Genomic DNA, 15,241 nt, shown 5'->3' with positions numbered 1-15,241 from the left:
TTGTCTTACATATCCCTTTATTTATTTAATTTTTAAATTTATTTATTTATTATGGGTTGTGGACAATTAATATGACTCAAACTTCTTATTTGAAATACTAATGAATCAATTCTTTAAACATTTTCACTATAATATTAAAGACCTAAGATCACCTTCACTATTAAAGATCCTTGGAACAAAGATTTTTTCACATACCAACTTCTTAAAAAAAATTGATTTGTATTCATGTTTGCATATGAATACAAAGAAAAATATACTTTATATTACAATATAATATTAAATCATTCTATCAAAATCAATATTAATGTACAACTTTCTCAAAACATTTAAAAAAAAACTTTTCCTAAGTCTATGCTGCCAGACCACCCCCAATAAAATCATTAACTTTAATTAACTCATAAAAAAAAAATTCAAATTCAAATATCCTAACCAACCTCACTTCCTATGCTACCCCTTTACCTAATTTTATAACCATGCATCAACACAAGAAAATTTAATACACCATTACCAACCTTACCTTTTTTTAAACTACTTTTTAAAAATTCTAACTTCCTAACTACCTACCTACCCCTACCCCCTAAACCTTCTTCCCTCCCATTTTCCAACGCCCCCACCCCCATATCCTCTCTCTTCCCACGTGGGAAAGGGGAGGAGGAGGAAGGTGTGCTTCCTAAGGCGCCTACTTCTCATTTAATGCCTCCCAAAAAGGTAAGGCCACTAGGATAGTAGGGGGGAAGGTTTGTCCTTTCTCCCCCCAATTTGTTTTTTCTTTTTTTTTTGAAAAGGCCCTCTGACAAATTTAATAGTGAGTCACCTCTAAGGGATGGGGGTTAATATAAATGTGTTTTTATATATATATATATATATATATATGTTTTTAGCTATGCTCATTAATTACTGACTGAGAGGGTACGTCCATGCAACCATATAATCATATATTTATATATATTTTTGTTTTCCTCTTGGGTAGCCATTATTAATATGACAATTGACTTGTATATTTTTATATTGCTAATGGATAAATATGATTATTTTATTCTGATATCATTATTTTATTGACTGTATCTTGGGAGAGGTTATTTTTTTGATTGCCATACATTTTCCAGCAAGCAAATTTGCACCTAAAGGTTACTTATGAAGTTAAATTTTTTTTTGACTAGTTTCTTCATGTATTCTCTAAATTTGTTCATACTTAGGTTGATAAAATTAAACACTGTATAACGCATTATATTACCTTTTATATCTAGCAATCTAATGTATTGCACAAAGTTACTAACATAATTCTAACAAAGTCTAAATCGTAAGATATTCCTCTATGAACATAAATGAAACCCCGTTTTTTTTGCTGGTAAACCCATGAACATCAAGTATTCAAATTCTAAAATGATTTCCATTTCATGATTAAAACTATCTATGAATCCATTAGCTATCAATTGCATATTCTACAACTAAGTGTGAATCAAGATTGAACAACAATGCATCTAAATTATTCATATGAAATTTGAGGAGATAAGAATAACAAAATGATAATATCCTATTTATTCTTCCAATGTATATCATAATACAAATTTCTTTTCTTCAATACATTCTAATTTATGTAATGATATGACAACATCAAAACAATGAAATTTTTCCTTCATGTTCCTCTCAAGATTTGCATTCAACACAATATCAAGCAAGCAATGGGGTGGTGAAATCATCATATCAAGAGACACAATGGAAGGATCTTTACAAGCAAGATGATTCACAATCTCTCTATTGGCATATGTATGAAATCAATAACATCATTCCTACAATACAATATAAATTCACATAACAAAAATGGAGTTGTCCACCATTGCAATACAAATACAATAGTGTTCTCTTCTTGTATGTATAGGTAAGACCTCTCAACTTACAAATGTCCAAGACTTCAAGCAAATACCTGCAACAAGAGACAAAATGTAGAACCATGAAGGCTCACCTCCCAAGCTAAGCCTCAAGGAGGCCACCTACCGAGCTTGGGGAAACAAAACACAAACAGTTGCACACTTTCACATTCACATATCATGCAAATTATAACCACACAATTCCACACAACTCAATACAACCCATCCCAAGGCTTGCACATAGATTCTACCATAGAATCAAAATATAGGGTGAAGGTGGGCTCTCTCCATGAGGAGAATTTCAAATCCATAAATCACATATATTCACATATTCTCATAAGTCACATACCCTTTGAAGGCTTAACAATGTCTTCTTTCTTCATACATCTCCTTATACCTCCCAAGAATGCAAGTAATCATGAAGACCATATTCCATTGAAACACTTCAAAATCATCTCCTCACATGGGAGAGTTTTCTCAACTTCATGGGTGAGCCCAACTAACCTCTTCACCCAAGCATCCCTTCCTTCCCAAGGGTGAGTGATGCTTCACACCCATTTTACACAAACAATCAACATGAACAAAAAAACGAGATTCAAGAAAGAAATTTCATAAACTTCTCACATTCAACACACATACAACAAGATTCTTCACAACCACATCTACTCCATAACAAAGCTACAAGCAATGAAAGAACACCATATTAAATCTATGATGAAATGAAGAGACACCACGGATCATGGATACCAACCTTACTCCAAGCAATGACAAATGAAAAATTGTAGTAGAGCTCCTTATCCTCTTCCTCCAAACCCTAAATGTCTCTAAAGTTAGAGGGTGGGCAAGTGGGTTTCTAGTTTGGCCATGCCTCTATATATGACTCCCATTTTCGGATTCAATATAAAATGCATTCTTTTTGGGGTCTCCTAGGTCTTCTAGGCTCTCTAGGGGTCACTATTAGCCTCCTAACTTAAAGTATTATCATGGGTAGGGTTTATTTTCATCACAAATACACCTTAGAGCTATTTTTTTGGCCCTCACAATGCTAGGTAAAGTCCAATTTCAATTTCCGTATGGTGATAACCTTTGTTTCCCTTACTAAATCAAGGCAATAAGTCTAATTCTTAATTAAGAAATCTAACTTGAGATATGATGGCTATATGATCCATCTTTAGAGAACATGTCATTTTCACATAATGAGTACAATTGTTCTTTTAACATGCCTACTATTTGAGAAGTCAAAAACCCCTTCTTACCTCCATCTGGGGGCCCCTCACACATGCTAATCCCTTGACTCGCAGGTCTTATGAAATGATGTTTAACTCCATAATATGAGCTTCTATATTTGGTTCGACAAAAATTGCATTTCTATATATGTTATATACCTTACCCCTCCAACACATTGTTCAATTCTTGTTGTATACTTCCACAAAAGATAACTTTTATCAATTTTAAATATTTGGGATCCCTCCCCACCCATTGAACTTTGACTACTCATTCTTGCAATCCCTAACAAAAATATTTAAAAACTTATACAGAAACTTGATAAATTTTAGAACAATAAAAAAACTAAAAACAAACTATCAAAGAAGCAAAGAGAAGGATCAATTGCATACCTAGAACGCTCAACATTGATTATTGGAAGGATTTGAGATTCCATAAACAAGCTCGACAACCTTCTCTTCAAACTTGCAAAATGGGTACACCAAAATGAGAGTGCAAAACGAGAAAGCATACAAGAAACTAGATGAATGAAAAGTTTCTTAGGCTTATTTTAGGGTTGAAAAAAAATTAAAATTAAAAAACTCATTGTTTAGTGTTTTTATTGTCACTTTTTTGGCCCCACAGCTGTAGGTCTATGCGAGTCCTCTTTGGTCTGCTCGGATTTGCCTAGGTCCAGGCAGGGTCCCTATTGGGGACTATGGGTCTGTCTGGATTTGCGCTTGTGATGTAGTTGTCTTCGTATGACAACTACATATCTTTGTCATGCCAACAATTATAATATTTTATTGATATAGACATGAGATGAATTAGTTTAATACATATTTTTTTTTGCCTCCATCTCCTATTCTCTTACAATTTATTACAATGAAATAAGTTTTTAATATCTTTTTTAACATAATTAAACTTATATTTTTTATCTAGTTATTAGATTTAATTATTTGTATACATATTTTGAATACGACAATATATTAGAATTAAAATTAAAATTCAACTAATAAATGTTGAATAATTTAATTTGTAGATTATTAAATATTTGTATTTATATTTATATATTTTCTTTCTTATGTTATATCGTATTTTATTAATAATATTTTTAACATAATTAATATTTCACTACGTAAGATTTAATTTTGAAAATTAAATAAATTGATAGTAGTAAAATTTAGTCATACATTTTGTTGTAACATATTTACATTTTTATTAATGTAAATTACGCCTATTTTTTCCAAATGTGTTGTTTCATATACACTGATTTTGTTGATTTTTATTAATTATCTTGGAAAATTCAATCATATACTAATAATATATATCATATACCATTTTTTTAATTCTAATTTGGAGAGTTATGTGCACGTTTCTGTCTCTAAATATTATCTAGATTTGTCGGTGAACATTTTAAAGATATATTTTACCTTACATAACATTACTACAACTTTATGATTATTGAATATTATAAGAAAGACAACACTTTTTAAAACCATGATAGTTTTTCTTTATTCTTTTCCAACTATCTATATCATTATATCTTTGCTTGTTGCTATAACACTTCCTATCTCTATTTTTAAAATTTCTTTCTCCCCCTAACATTCTCTCTCTGCCCCCTCATTATATATAATCACATATCAATGTATCATTTTATTTCTTTCAATTCTCTCTTCATTATTTCCATTTTCATCTTTATATGTCTACTTTCCTTCCTCACTAACAATTGGCAGGAACTTTGATGCATTGCGTTTTTTGTTAATTAATAAACCCACTCTCTAATAATAATAATCGTTTTCTACATTTTAATTGTAGGTGGTGAAGCCCTTGGTTAAGTTTCTCCGCTTGGTAGATGGGGAAGAAACCCCAATGGGTTTCCTTTATGAGGCCGTGGACAGGGTCAAAGAGGCTGCAAGAAATTGATAGAAGGGGAACAACCTAAAATTTGAGTCCATATGAGAAATTATTGATAGAAGGCGGAACAATCAACTCCACCAACCCATTCATGCAATGGGGTATTTCCTCAACCCTCGTTTTTGCTTCTCTCCATTGTAGGGGGATCCCAATGGAGATGTCATGGAGGGCTTTAGTGAATTGCATGCAAAGGATGGTACCTGACATTGAGGTGAGAGACTTCATTGTGGCCGAGATGGAAGTGTATCAATGGGCAAGCTATTCTCCTCAAACATGGCAAAGTGAAGCAAACACACTCAAACCCCAGGTACAATATTTGGAATTTGGAGTCTTTCACATGCATGATAAGTAGATAAATACTAAACTTCAAAAACTTGTCCTCACCTTGCTTTCTAACTCTTCAATATTTATCTTGTAGATGCTTGGTGGCAAAATTGGGGTGAAAATGTCCCGAATCTGCAACTTGCCCTTTGCATCTTATGTCAGCCATGTAGCTCATCCAATTGTGAGCGTAATTGGAGCTTATTCAAATCCATTCACGCAAAGAAGAGGTACAAGTCGCCACATAAATGCTTAAATGACCTTGTCTTTATGCAATATCACCTTAAGTTGCGCATAAGAAATGTAGAGTCATCACTAGTTGAACCAGTTGATTTGGATGACATAGATCCTTTTGGTGATTGGACAACACAGAAGCAACTTCCATTGTTCACAGAGGATGACATATATGATTTGGAGAGGTAGGCTATGGAGGAGGATTTTGCATAGGGATTGGATGACATTCAAGAGGTGGGCAATGATAGTGAGAACAGTGATAGTGAGGATTCATATGATGAGTCATTGCCAATGCCAACACCAACACCAACACCAACACCAACATCAACACCATCTACATGACAGAGGACTGCTAGGGCTAGAGCCGCTAGACCCTATCTCTCTCCCATAGTTTTTACTACGACTACTAGGAAGGGGAAGAGGAGGATGTAGACTAGTTTCATATTGTACTTGACATTTGTAGTTTCTTATCTTTTTACAAAGACAATTTTCTATTTGTAGTTTGCTTTAGAGTTTAGAGTTTCTGATTACATCGACATTCCACACGAGGATGCGATCTTGTTACTTATTTCATTTATAATTTTATATATATCTAGATCAGCTTGTTTGGTTTGTTTACTTATTTACTGATTCATTAGACACATTTACTAATTGAATTTTGCCAAAGAAAAATATTTTAAAATTAAATTTAAGTTATTTTAAAAATTACTCATATTTTCTTGAGAAGTTACTGATTTATCTCTGATATTTGGCAAAATTTTTTTTCCCCTCGCCGATAACTAGCAGAGAACGAGATTTTGAACTATGCTTTATACAATGTCTTAAATCTTCTTTGTTGGATTCCTGTTGGCATAATTGATGCAGATTGTGTTGAGAAGTGCTGAGGTACAAGTTTGATGCTAAATGAGATCAATTATTGTGTTGTCATTATTTCAACATTGCGTTAAATGTTGGATGATAGTGTACTGGATGAGCTGCTAACTGCTAAAGCAGTTGAATGCAGTGTTGTGGCAGGAGTTGGAGTTAAATTGAAGAGTGCGTCTCAAGGGGGAGACTTGAGATGTCTCGAGATGCTATATGTTGGACTGCACAGGCTCACAACATGTCATGAGAGTTATGATCAATTGAAGGTTAATAGAGGAACCAAAAGAACAAATAGTTATAAATGGTGAATGATTGATTGGTTTATCAAATTTGTGTCAATTGTGGTGTTGCTGTTCAGTCTGCATCATCTAGACTAAGCAATCAGATTGTTGTTATAGTCGTGCAGTGATTGGAGTACTGGAAGACATGTTTTCAAAGGATAGAAGATCATTCTGTGAAAGGTGGCACAATATTTAGAGCAATTGATGTTAGATCCTCAACTGGTGTTGATTTGGTTGGTGTTGATGAATCCTTTTGTGATTCAGGGCTCATGGCAGAATGACGTGTAATGGTGAGATGACCTCGCATCAATCATGTTGATTTAATTTCTTGAAGCTATGGAAGCATGTTGGAAAGAGTAAAAAGGTTTGACTGTTCTTGATCAAATCAATGTGCGGTTGCATTTGGAGGCCGACATGGATTGGTAAATGATTGATTAGGGTTTGGTAATACGTTCTGGTGGATCAGGATGAAGTGGAAAGTGAAATTCAAATGTAATACATTTTGTTTAAGGCAGTGGCTTGATAACATTTATAAAAATTGAAAATTTCTGCATCACTGTCAGTCTGCACATATTGATTTTGGATGGCTTTACAGTATATTGGCTGTGTTGTGTATAGCTAATAATTTCTTTTGGACCTGTCATCTTATTTGACATTGTTAGTCTTAAAGGCTAGGTGCATATGTTTTTTTTGGCGAGCTTGAAATCAATAGACTTGGCAAATTGTGCTATACACATCTGAAGAGAAATGCTTGCAAGATATGATGCTAGCCTGGCTATCTATTCTAATTAGTAATACTATTATTAGACGTAAAGACTGTTGTACCTTAATTTTTTTTTGGCGAACTTGGAATCAGACTTGGAAATCCCAGTTATACACATTCAAGATAATTCCTTGCAATGTATGATGCCAAGTTCGTCATCCATTACAATTAGTAGTAATTAATTTATTCATTGCTATGAAACTTTTTCTTTACTGTTTTGGATACTGATCTCCAGGGTTATCATGAGCTCCAACCTCATCCATGTTGGTGTTGTTACAATGCTGTTTAATTTTCTGTACCTCCTTTGAATTTCATATTCACAATTTTACAACCAACTGTATATTGCCATTCATTTGTGAAGCAAATTGATAAAGTTCGAGAATTTTAAGAAATGAACTTCTAGGTTGATGATGAGGATTTCAATACGTCTGACGATTTTCCTGCTTTTTTAAAATGTTGTATTCCTTGGATTGACTTACTACCGATTGTTGCGCTTGGCATATTCACTGCATAGACATTAGTGTATTGACTAAGGTGCATTTATAACTAGTGATTCTGGTCATAAAAAAAAGATTAATCAACGTTATTTGTCCCTATCCCTATTCTAACAGATTAAGTTTCATCAGTTTATCATCATCTGAATTTTTTTTTCTTTTTAAATAGGTCCGATATTCACGAGAATATGGACTGTCAACGATGTAAGTTAGATGAATCAGTAGAAATTCCAGGGTTTGAAGACCTAGATTCAGATCCAGGGAAAAAATTGATTCCAGATGAAGATGATAACATTGATAAATCAGATATCGGCAAGTTTGCGGAGATTTCTGGCTGCTTACATAAGCAGAGACAACCTGAAAAACAGGTATAACAAATATAATTTATATCTATTAAATAATAGTTCTTTTTTATTCTAAAGTTTAAACGCTGAAATTCTTCTCACTTGTTTATGTTTTTTAGTTAGGATCACCATTAGAAGAAGATCTTAAGAGCTGGGGACATCACAAGTTTCCAGTCACGGTTCCAGATCTTATTTTTCAAGCTGCAGCAGGTGATGAGGTGAGTGCTGATGTATTTTAAAGATAGTTGCGTGTATTTAGACCGAAGTAAAAAATTTGATAATAGTAAGCAGTCACTTTATTCTAATTTAAAGATGGACTTTTCTGTTATCACCGTTCTTTATAACTTATAAGCTTCTCAAGCACTGTAATAAATGTTCTGTAGATGGAACAAATCTCCTGTTTCAGCATTTGGTATTTTCTCCATGAACTTATTAAAAAACAATTTTTTTCTCTTATTTGTTTTGCTTCTACGGATGGCATTTTCTCTTATTTACTGCAAACTGACCAAAACACTTTCTCACTTTCTTTTTGGTCTGTTGCTTAACTTGCAATAACCGTAAACTGAAATTTTTGGTTTATGTTAGCATTAAGAGAAATTGAGAGTTTGGAAATCGATTTATTGTCGGTGATGTTTTTATTTGTTGAGAGCATCTATAAATCAGTACCCTTCTAATTTAACACAGGCAGAATATATTGAGGGGACATAAGTGCTAAAGAATGGAAAATTTTGAAGCTGTGTCTAATGTAAAAATGTCCTGTAAGGATTGTTATTTTGAAAAGTAATTTGATCAAACGATATTTTTTTGCAGGTAACTTTTGTATTTACGAATCAAGTTGACGGGAAACTGACTCCAATTGAGTCTTCTGTAAGAAAATTTTCAGGTCAGATGTCAAACGGAACAAAAAATCAAATGCCAATTAGAAAGTTCTTGGTTAGAAAGACCTCCCAGTCGCCAGGTTTTACAGCTCTAACTCATCAACAAGAGAGAGAGAATTCTAAAGCAGAAAGAGTGTCCATGGTTTCAAAAGAATCGGTTGAGGAAAATTCTGGTTCTATGAAGCCCACTGATATGAGACCAAATTCACACACATCTTCAACTAGGGCATCTTGCTTATCAGGCCGGATTCATGTAGATCAAGATCATAAATTGAGTAGATCAGTCACTAATCCTACTGAGATGACTCGATTACCATTGAAGAGAATGCTTCCGGAGAAAAAATCGTTAGATGATGATTTTGTTTTTTATTGAATCAGAGCCAGAGTACAAAGAATAACAGCTACAGCAAATGTAAGAGGAATACACTGCACTGGACAATGCAAGTAGCTGAGGAAGAAAACGTCACAAATTAATAATGATTACAATGTCCTAGCAGCTGCCATTAAACAGATGAACTTGAGGTTACACTATGCATAGATCCACGTTGCAGCTTTTCTGAAGCTGTATTATAGCCGAGACATTTCTCTTAAATAAATCTGGAAGCTGTGACAAGAACAAATCTGCCTGTGCAAGCTCTGACAAGAAAAAAAGCTGACTGAAAAATTATTTGAAGGAAGGATTAGTTGACCAAATCAAAAGATGGATTATTACTACTATTGTCCTATTCTCTATCTACTTTATTTCTACACCACCTTTCAGAAGAGTTGTAATTTCTAATAATAAGATACAAAATTCATTGAGTTGGCTGGATGCTGTACTATATAAGTAAATTTTAGTTGGTAACTTTTCTCTATTCAGGGTGTAACGTATAGTTCTGCAACGTAGGAATTTAAGAAATGTTAAATTCATTACGAAAAGGGTGCTTGCTAGTTCTACCAGCTGCAAGAATTTTTATAATATAAAATAACAGTGTTCTGTTAAACTCTGTGAGGTACAATATTTTCAAATACTGAGTGATAAAGTATAATTACAAAATTCAATATCATGATCATGATTCGTTCAATATATAACATGAAATGTCAATGAATAAATCTGTAAGAACAGATCGATGATATTCTTGGATAAAATTATAAATTTAGTGGATGACAAAATAATTGATCTGTATTGTAATATATGTGTTAATATAGGATAAGTTATATTGTTATGTATGCATGTATGTTATGTGCAGATCAAGATTGATTATATTGTCAACCAATTTATGTGAACGAGGCTAATTCTTCAACAAATAGTGATATTTATTGTTGCCAAGTATTAATGTTCTCAAATTAAAAATAGTGTTAATATTAAAGCAATTTATTATGATAGTATTATGTTACCTGAAGTTAATGATTCGGTTATAACTTAAGACAACGAATTATAAGTTGCTAGATATATGAGTTAAATGAATTGCATAAAAATCATACATTTTTCAAAAATCTGTTATTCAGAGAAAAAATACCATTACCTTTTTTAGGACTATGGACAAGAACAAGATATACATAGACAGTTAGGTCACTATGGCTGTTAGGTCAACCTTGATTAAAGGATTTCAAATACTGTTTACAATGGTTAGAAAGTAACAAAAGGGTTTTGATCTGTTAAGTACAACTCACTTTGTATGTTCAATTCATGAGCTGATTCACCAATAAGCATCCATTGTCATCTCTATTTTTTATTCGCTTGACAACCCTTCATGCAATCACACTTCTTCTCAACTTGTTTATTCACTAATCAATAACATCAACATCTCTATAATTTTTGAACTTGCAACCTCTTGTTAAAATCATTAGACCAAGTCAAAAGTATGTGATAATTAATTGCTTCATTTTTCCAAAAAGAAAAACCACCACTAAAAAGCTAAGCTAAAAAATGATGCCAACAACACATTTGGTTTCCTAACATATTTATGCATAACATTTTCATTGAGTGTGTTAAGTTATCTTGGGTTTGCTAAATTGTGTATTGTGTTATCTTTTGTGTGATTTATTATTTTCTTATATTGGTTATATTTGTATGTAATTGTTATTTCTGTCTGCAGTTAATCCTAATGGTGGCCTTGACAATTTTTTTCTGTTCCAAAATAAATTTTGTCCTTAATTGTTCTAAATGTGATCTTGAATATAAATGGAATTAATTAGACAAGCCTATCCACCATCAAAACTTGCCTTCTGATACTTTTGCATTGTGTTAAAAAAATACCTCTAGCCTCTCTGGAAATGCCTCCAAAAATTGATCATTCATCCACTAGAAGCCTTGGAAATGCACTGAACATAGGACCAAGGTCACAAAACAAATGCATTTGATGCAGGAGCATCTTGCATTGGAAAATTATTGGAAAAAAAAAAAAAAAATTGGAAAAAAAAAAAAAAATAAAAATAGAATGTTGTGAGATTTTAATCATCAGAGTGAGTCACTTCAACATTTGATGAAACCACACAAGGTAAAACACTTTTGAACCTTGCAAACTTAGTGCCTTGAAAAATATCAAATCATGCTTTGTGATCTTACATGGATCTTAGATATCACCACTGTCATTGTTTATGATGTGCAACCAAGGATTGAGGGTGTATGTTTCATTCACAACCTTTACTTATGCCTTCACACACACCTAATGACACATGCTTCTTCCATCAATGATGATTCAAAAAAATATGACGTGGTAAGACTTGTTCTATGTGGAATCCTTCTTTGATTATTATCTGCCGTGTAAATACTCACCGTTTTATAGAATAGTTATCTTCTACTAATTTTGAATCCTTCGACCCCTTTAGATATTGCATATTAAACAATGATTAGTAGATCCACCTTCTGTAATACCCCAAAATTGGCTCATTGCCATTATACCAATTCTAGTCTATTTTTGATAATTCCAAAGTCCTATTCTAATAGGCAATTCTCATTCTGCTATTCGCTACTTGACTTAATTGTCAGATGCAGAAAAACCCTAATTTGCATTCATCATATTTCTTATTTAATTCCTATAGTACGTACTCATATTAGTTGCATTAAACCTACTTGATTAATATTTAATTTAATTATTAAGTATTTATACTTTAATTAAATTAAATTAAATTATATCCTAAGGCTAATATACTATGGAATTAAATTTATTTAATTTAATAAATACGCCTATCTTAATTAATTAAATGGGAAAGGTATTTCTAATTAATTAAAAGAAATTATTTAATTAAATAGAGTACTTACTTTTAAATAATTAAACAAAGTGGCTTAATTAAATGGGAAGACATTCTTAATTAATTAAATAAAGTTATTTAATTAAACAAAAGTGTCTCTAATTAATTAAAGATTATTTAATTAAATAGAAAAAATAATTATGAGAGCATATTTCATTTTATTAAATTAAATATCTCAACAAAATCTCTCTTCAGTTCAAAAAAGGGGAATTTCCAGTTCACTATTGATAAAAAATGAGTTAACATAGTTAACTCCTTTTTCTACTCAAATTAAAACAGTTAACTCCTTATTTATCTCAAATTAAGTCTGTTAACTCCCTTTAACTTGGGAATCTCCCTCTATGACTGAAACTCATCTTCAATCCTGACCGTTGATCTGAATTGATCTCAACCGTTGATGGATTCTAGGAAACTCTATTTAAGAGACCCTCATCTCTTCACTTGGGAGAGGATGAATTGATTTGCTATCGAATTGCTGTTGAAATTCATGCTCATATTTACTTACATTTCTTGCACACATTCTCATTTTTAGTTTAATCTCATTTTAGTTTAATCATGCATATGCTTAATCTAGTTTGCTTCATTTGTTCTTAGATTACATTGCATCTTTCATTTTCTTAGATTAATCCGTATACTCATTCTTAGCTTAATTCCATTGTCAAATCCTTCGTTCTTAGAGGGTCTGGTTGCCTACACCTCGATTCTGAGGATATTAACAGGCAAAATCCCTTTAGATAGAAGGCAACAGGTCGCTTTGTAGGGAAAATTTTGGATGTACAATTCAATGTTTATTCCGCGATGAATCCGCAAATAAGGATCGTGTTGAAGTGTGTGTGTTAGCATAGGCCGCATTTTCACGCATACATTTCTGGCGCCCACCGTGGGGCCGGGAAAATCAAATTTTCTGGCCTCTTTTTGTATTTTTTTAAATCATTTTTTTGTTCTCTGTCCGTACTGTTCCATACAAGTTCGAATCTTCGTGTGAAACTGTTCATTTTCGCGCGAGGATCTAGAATCTTCGTGCGAAGATTCTTTCCGCATCGCGCGAGCTAAATCTAATCTCGCGCGAGCTGGATTTGATTTCGCGCGGGCCGTAAAACTTCTTCGCGCGGACTGTTAGGAATTTCGCGCGAAACTCTGCTGACAAAGGCAAATTTTTTTGCATTGATTTGCGTGTTTTTTTGATTTTTTCTGTTGACTGTTAGTAGTTTCTAGTGTTTCTGTGTTTTGTCTTGATTTTTTTTGAACAACATAGTAGCGGTTTCAGGAATAATGGGAAAAGCGTGCTAAAGTTGTCAGGAACAGGTAAGAATCTACTAAGCGCGTTGTGAGGATCACCAGGTAATCTTCATCAGCTGATAACATTTCATTTGGATCTAAAACAAACATCTTTCGTGTTGAGCTTGTGTGTTTCCTTCTGTACTTCCATTTTACAACACATGCATGAACTCATACTAGGGTGTAATCTCTGTTAGTATTCATTTAGCAGGCTTAGTCTTTAGTGATAGATCTGATTAACTATCTTGGGTTATTGGACTCGCTAATCCGCCGGCCCCTCGTTCCACCCTGTGGTTGCAAGCTCAGTGCCACGTTAAATAGGGGAGGGGTCTACAGGACATAAGCATTGAAGGCTCCACAAGGCAACCCTTTTGTGCTTTTTAGAACTCACTAATTTCTGAGTTGTGGACTCGTTTTGGCTTGTGTGAGGGGTTAAATGTTCCACATCTTTGGACTCACCTCACATTAGTTAAAGCGTTAAGTGTACCACCTTGTGCTTTTTGATTACTTTTAGATAGATTTGCTTTCAGGAATTAACATCTGTACACACATAGTAATTAAGCCCCCATGAACACTATTCGTGGATCTTGAGGGAGTGGGTTCCTAGTGAAACTCCTCTCTAAGACAGATTCCTTATGGGTGGGGAGGATACTTTGAGCATCTCGTAGATAGATGAATCTTTGACTTGTTGATTAAGGTATCCTTTCTCCGAAGAGGTTGATAGATCACAGGAAGATGATATCATAGATCTTTAAGGGATAATCTTAGTCTAGCGTGTCGGATTAATCTGTTTGCTTTGATTGAGCTAAAGGTGAAAAGGTGTCAGAACCTTGAATCTGGAAGCTAAGTCCCCTTGTGGTATACTATTGTGAGTTGGTCACCTTTAGAGAGGGTTAACCGTAGCAGACAATCCCTCTACAAGGAAAACTGTGATGACGGAATCTCAAGCGGTAATAGCCATTTTCGCCATGGTAGTGACAACCGCTATATAAATGTCCTTGTGGAAGAAATCTCCACGGGTGTGGTTCACTATGGGTTGTCAGATCTCCCTAGCAGCTCTTGAAGATTAAGTTCTCAGACTGTGTCAAAACCTCGGTGCGCCGAGATTGGGGGTCACCCCTGTGAGCCATAAAAGTTGCAGAGTCAAACCATTATTAAATGCCTTAGAGAAGCCAACTTTTATTTTTCTAAGGAACATGTGCGATGATTGCAAAACTCTTTGAAAATGTACACAAATAGCTCTCTTATGGATTAAACACAAACTAAGTCACTTGATTGTTCATGCGCAAGGTTGCTTTTGCCCTTGCTCATTATTTTCGGACGTGCTTGAAATCACTTGCTTGCTGTTGTACGTGCCTGTTTATCTGCCTGGTTATTGGATCGATCAAAATTTTTGCCAAAATTAGTCGCTGTTGTGAAACTGTTCTGTCCGTTCGCACGAAATCATTTTGGTTTCACGCGAAATCATTTTTCTCTCGCGCGAAATCATTTGGATCTCGTGCGAAGCCATTTTGCCCTCGCACGAAATTAAAGTTCTGTTGCGCATCTTCGCGCGATACAAG

At 33.7% G+C, this 15,241-nt stretch overlaps 1 protein-coding gene across 2 annotated transcripts in view; it reads left to right on the top strand.

The window, feature by feature from the left end:
• The window catches only part of RAD54 (DNA repair/recombination protein), a 115,507-nt gene extending 105,299 nt beyond the window's left edge, over positions 1–10,208 (top strand). For both annotated transcript variants that reach the window (XM_089818420.1, XM_089818419.1), the window contains 3 exons: positions 8,115–8,313; positions 8,409–8,507; positions 9,100–10,208. In XM_089818420.1, the coding sequence (XP_089674546.1) occupies positions 8,115–8,313; positions 8,409–8,507; positions 9,100–9,540 (739 nt within the window). In that variant the 3' untranslated portion in view covers positions 9,541–10,208. The remainder of the gene's footprint in view (positions 1–8,114; positions 8,314–8,408; positions 8,508–9,099) is intronic.
• The last annotated feature ends 5,033 nt before the right edge of the window (positions 10,209–15,241 follow it).

Source organism: Cupressus sempervirens, chromosome 3 (genome assembly GCF_028749045.1).
Source record: "Cupressus sempervirens isolate cs-2001-9-10 chromosome 3, ASM2874904v1, whole genome shotgun sequence".
Taxonomy (NCBI): Eukaryota; Viridiplantae; Streptophyta; class Pinopsida; order Cupressales; family Cupressaceae; genus Cupressus; species Cupressus sempervirens.
This window is presented reverse-complemented; position numbering and strand designations above follow the sequence as displayed.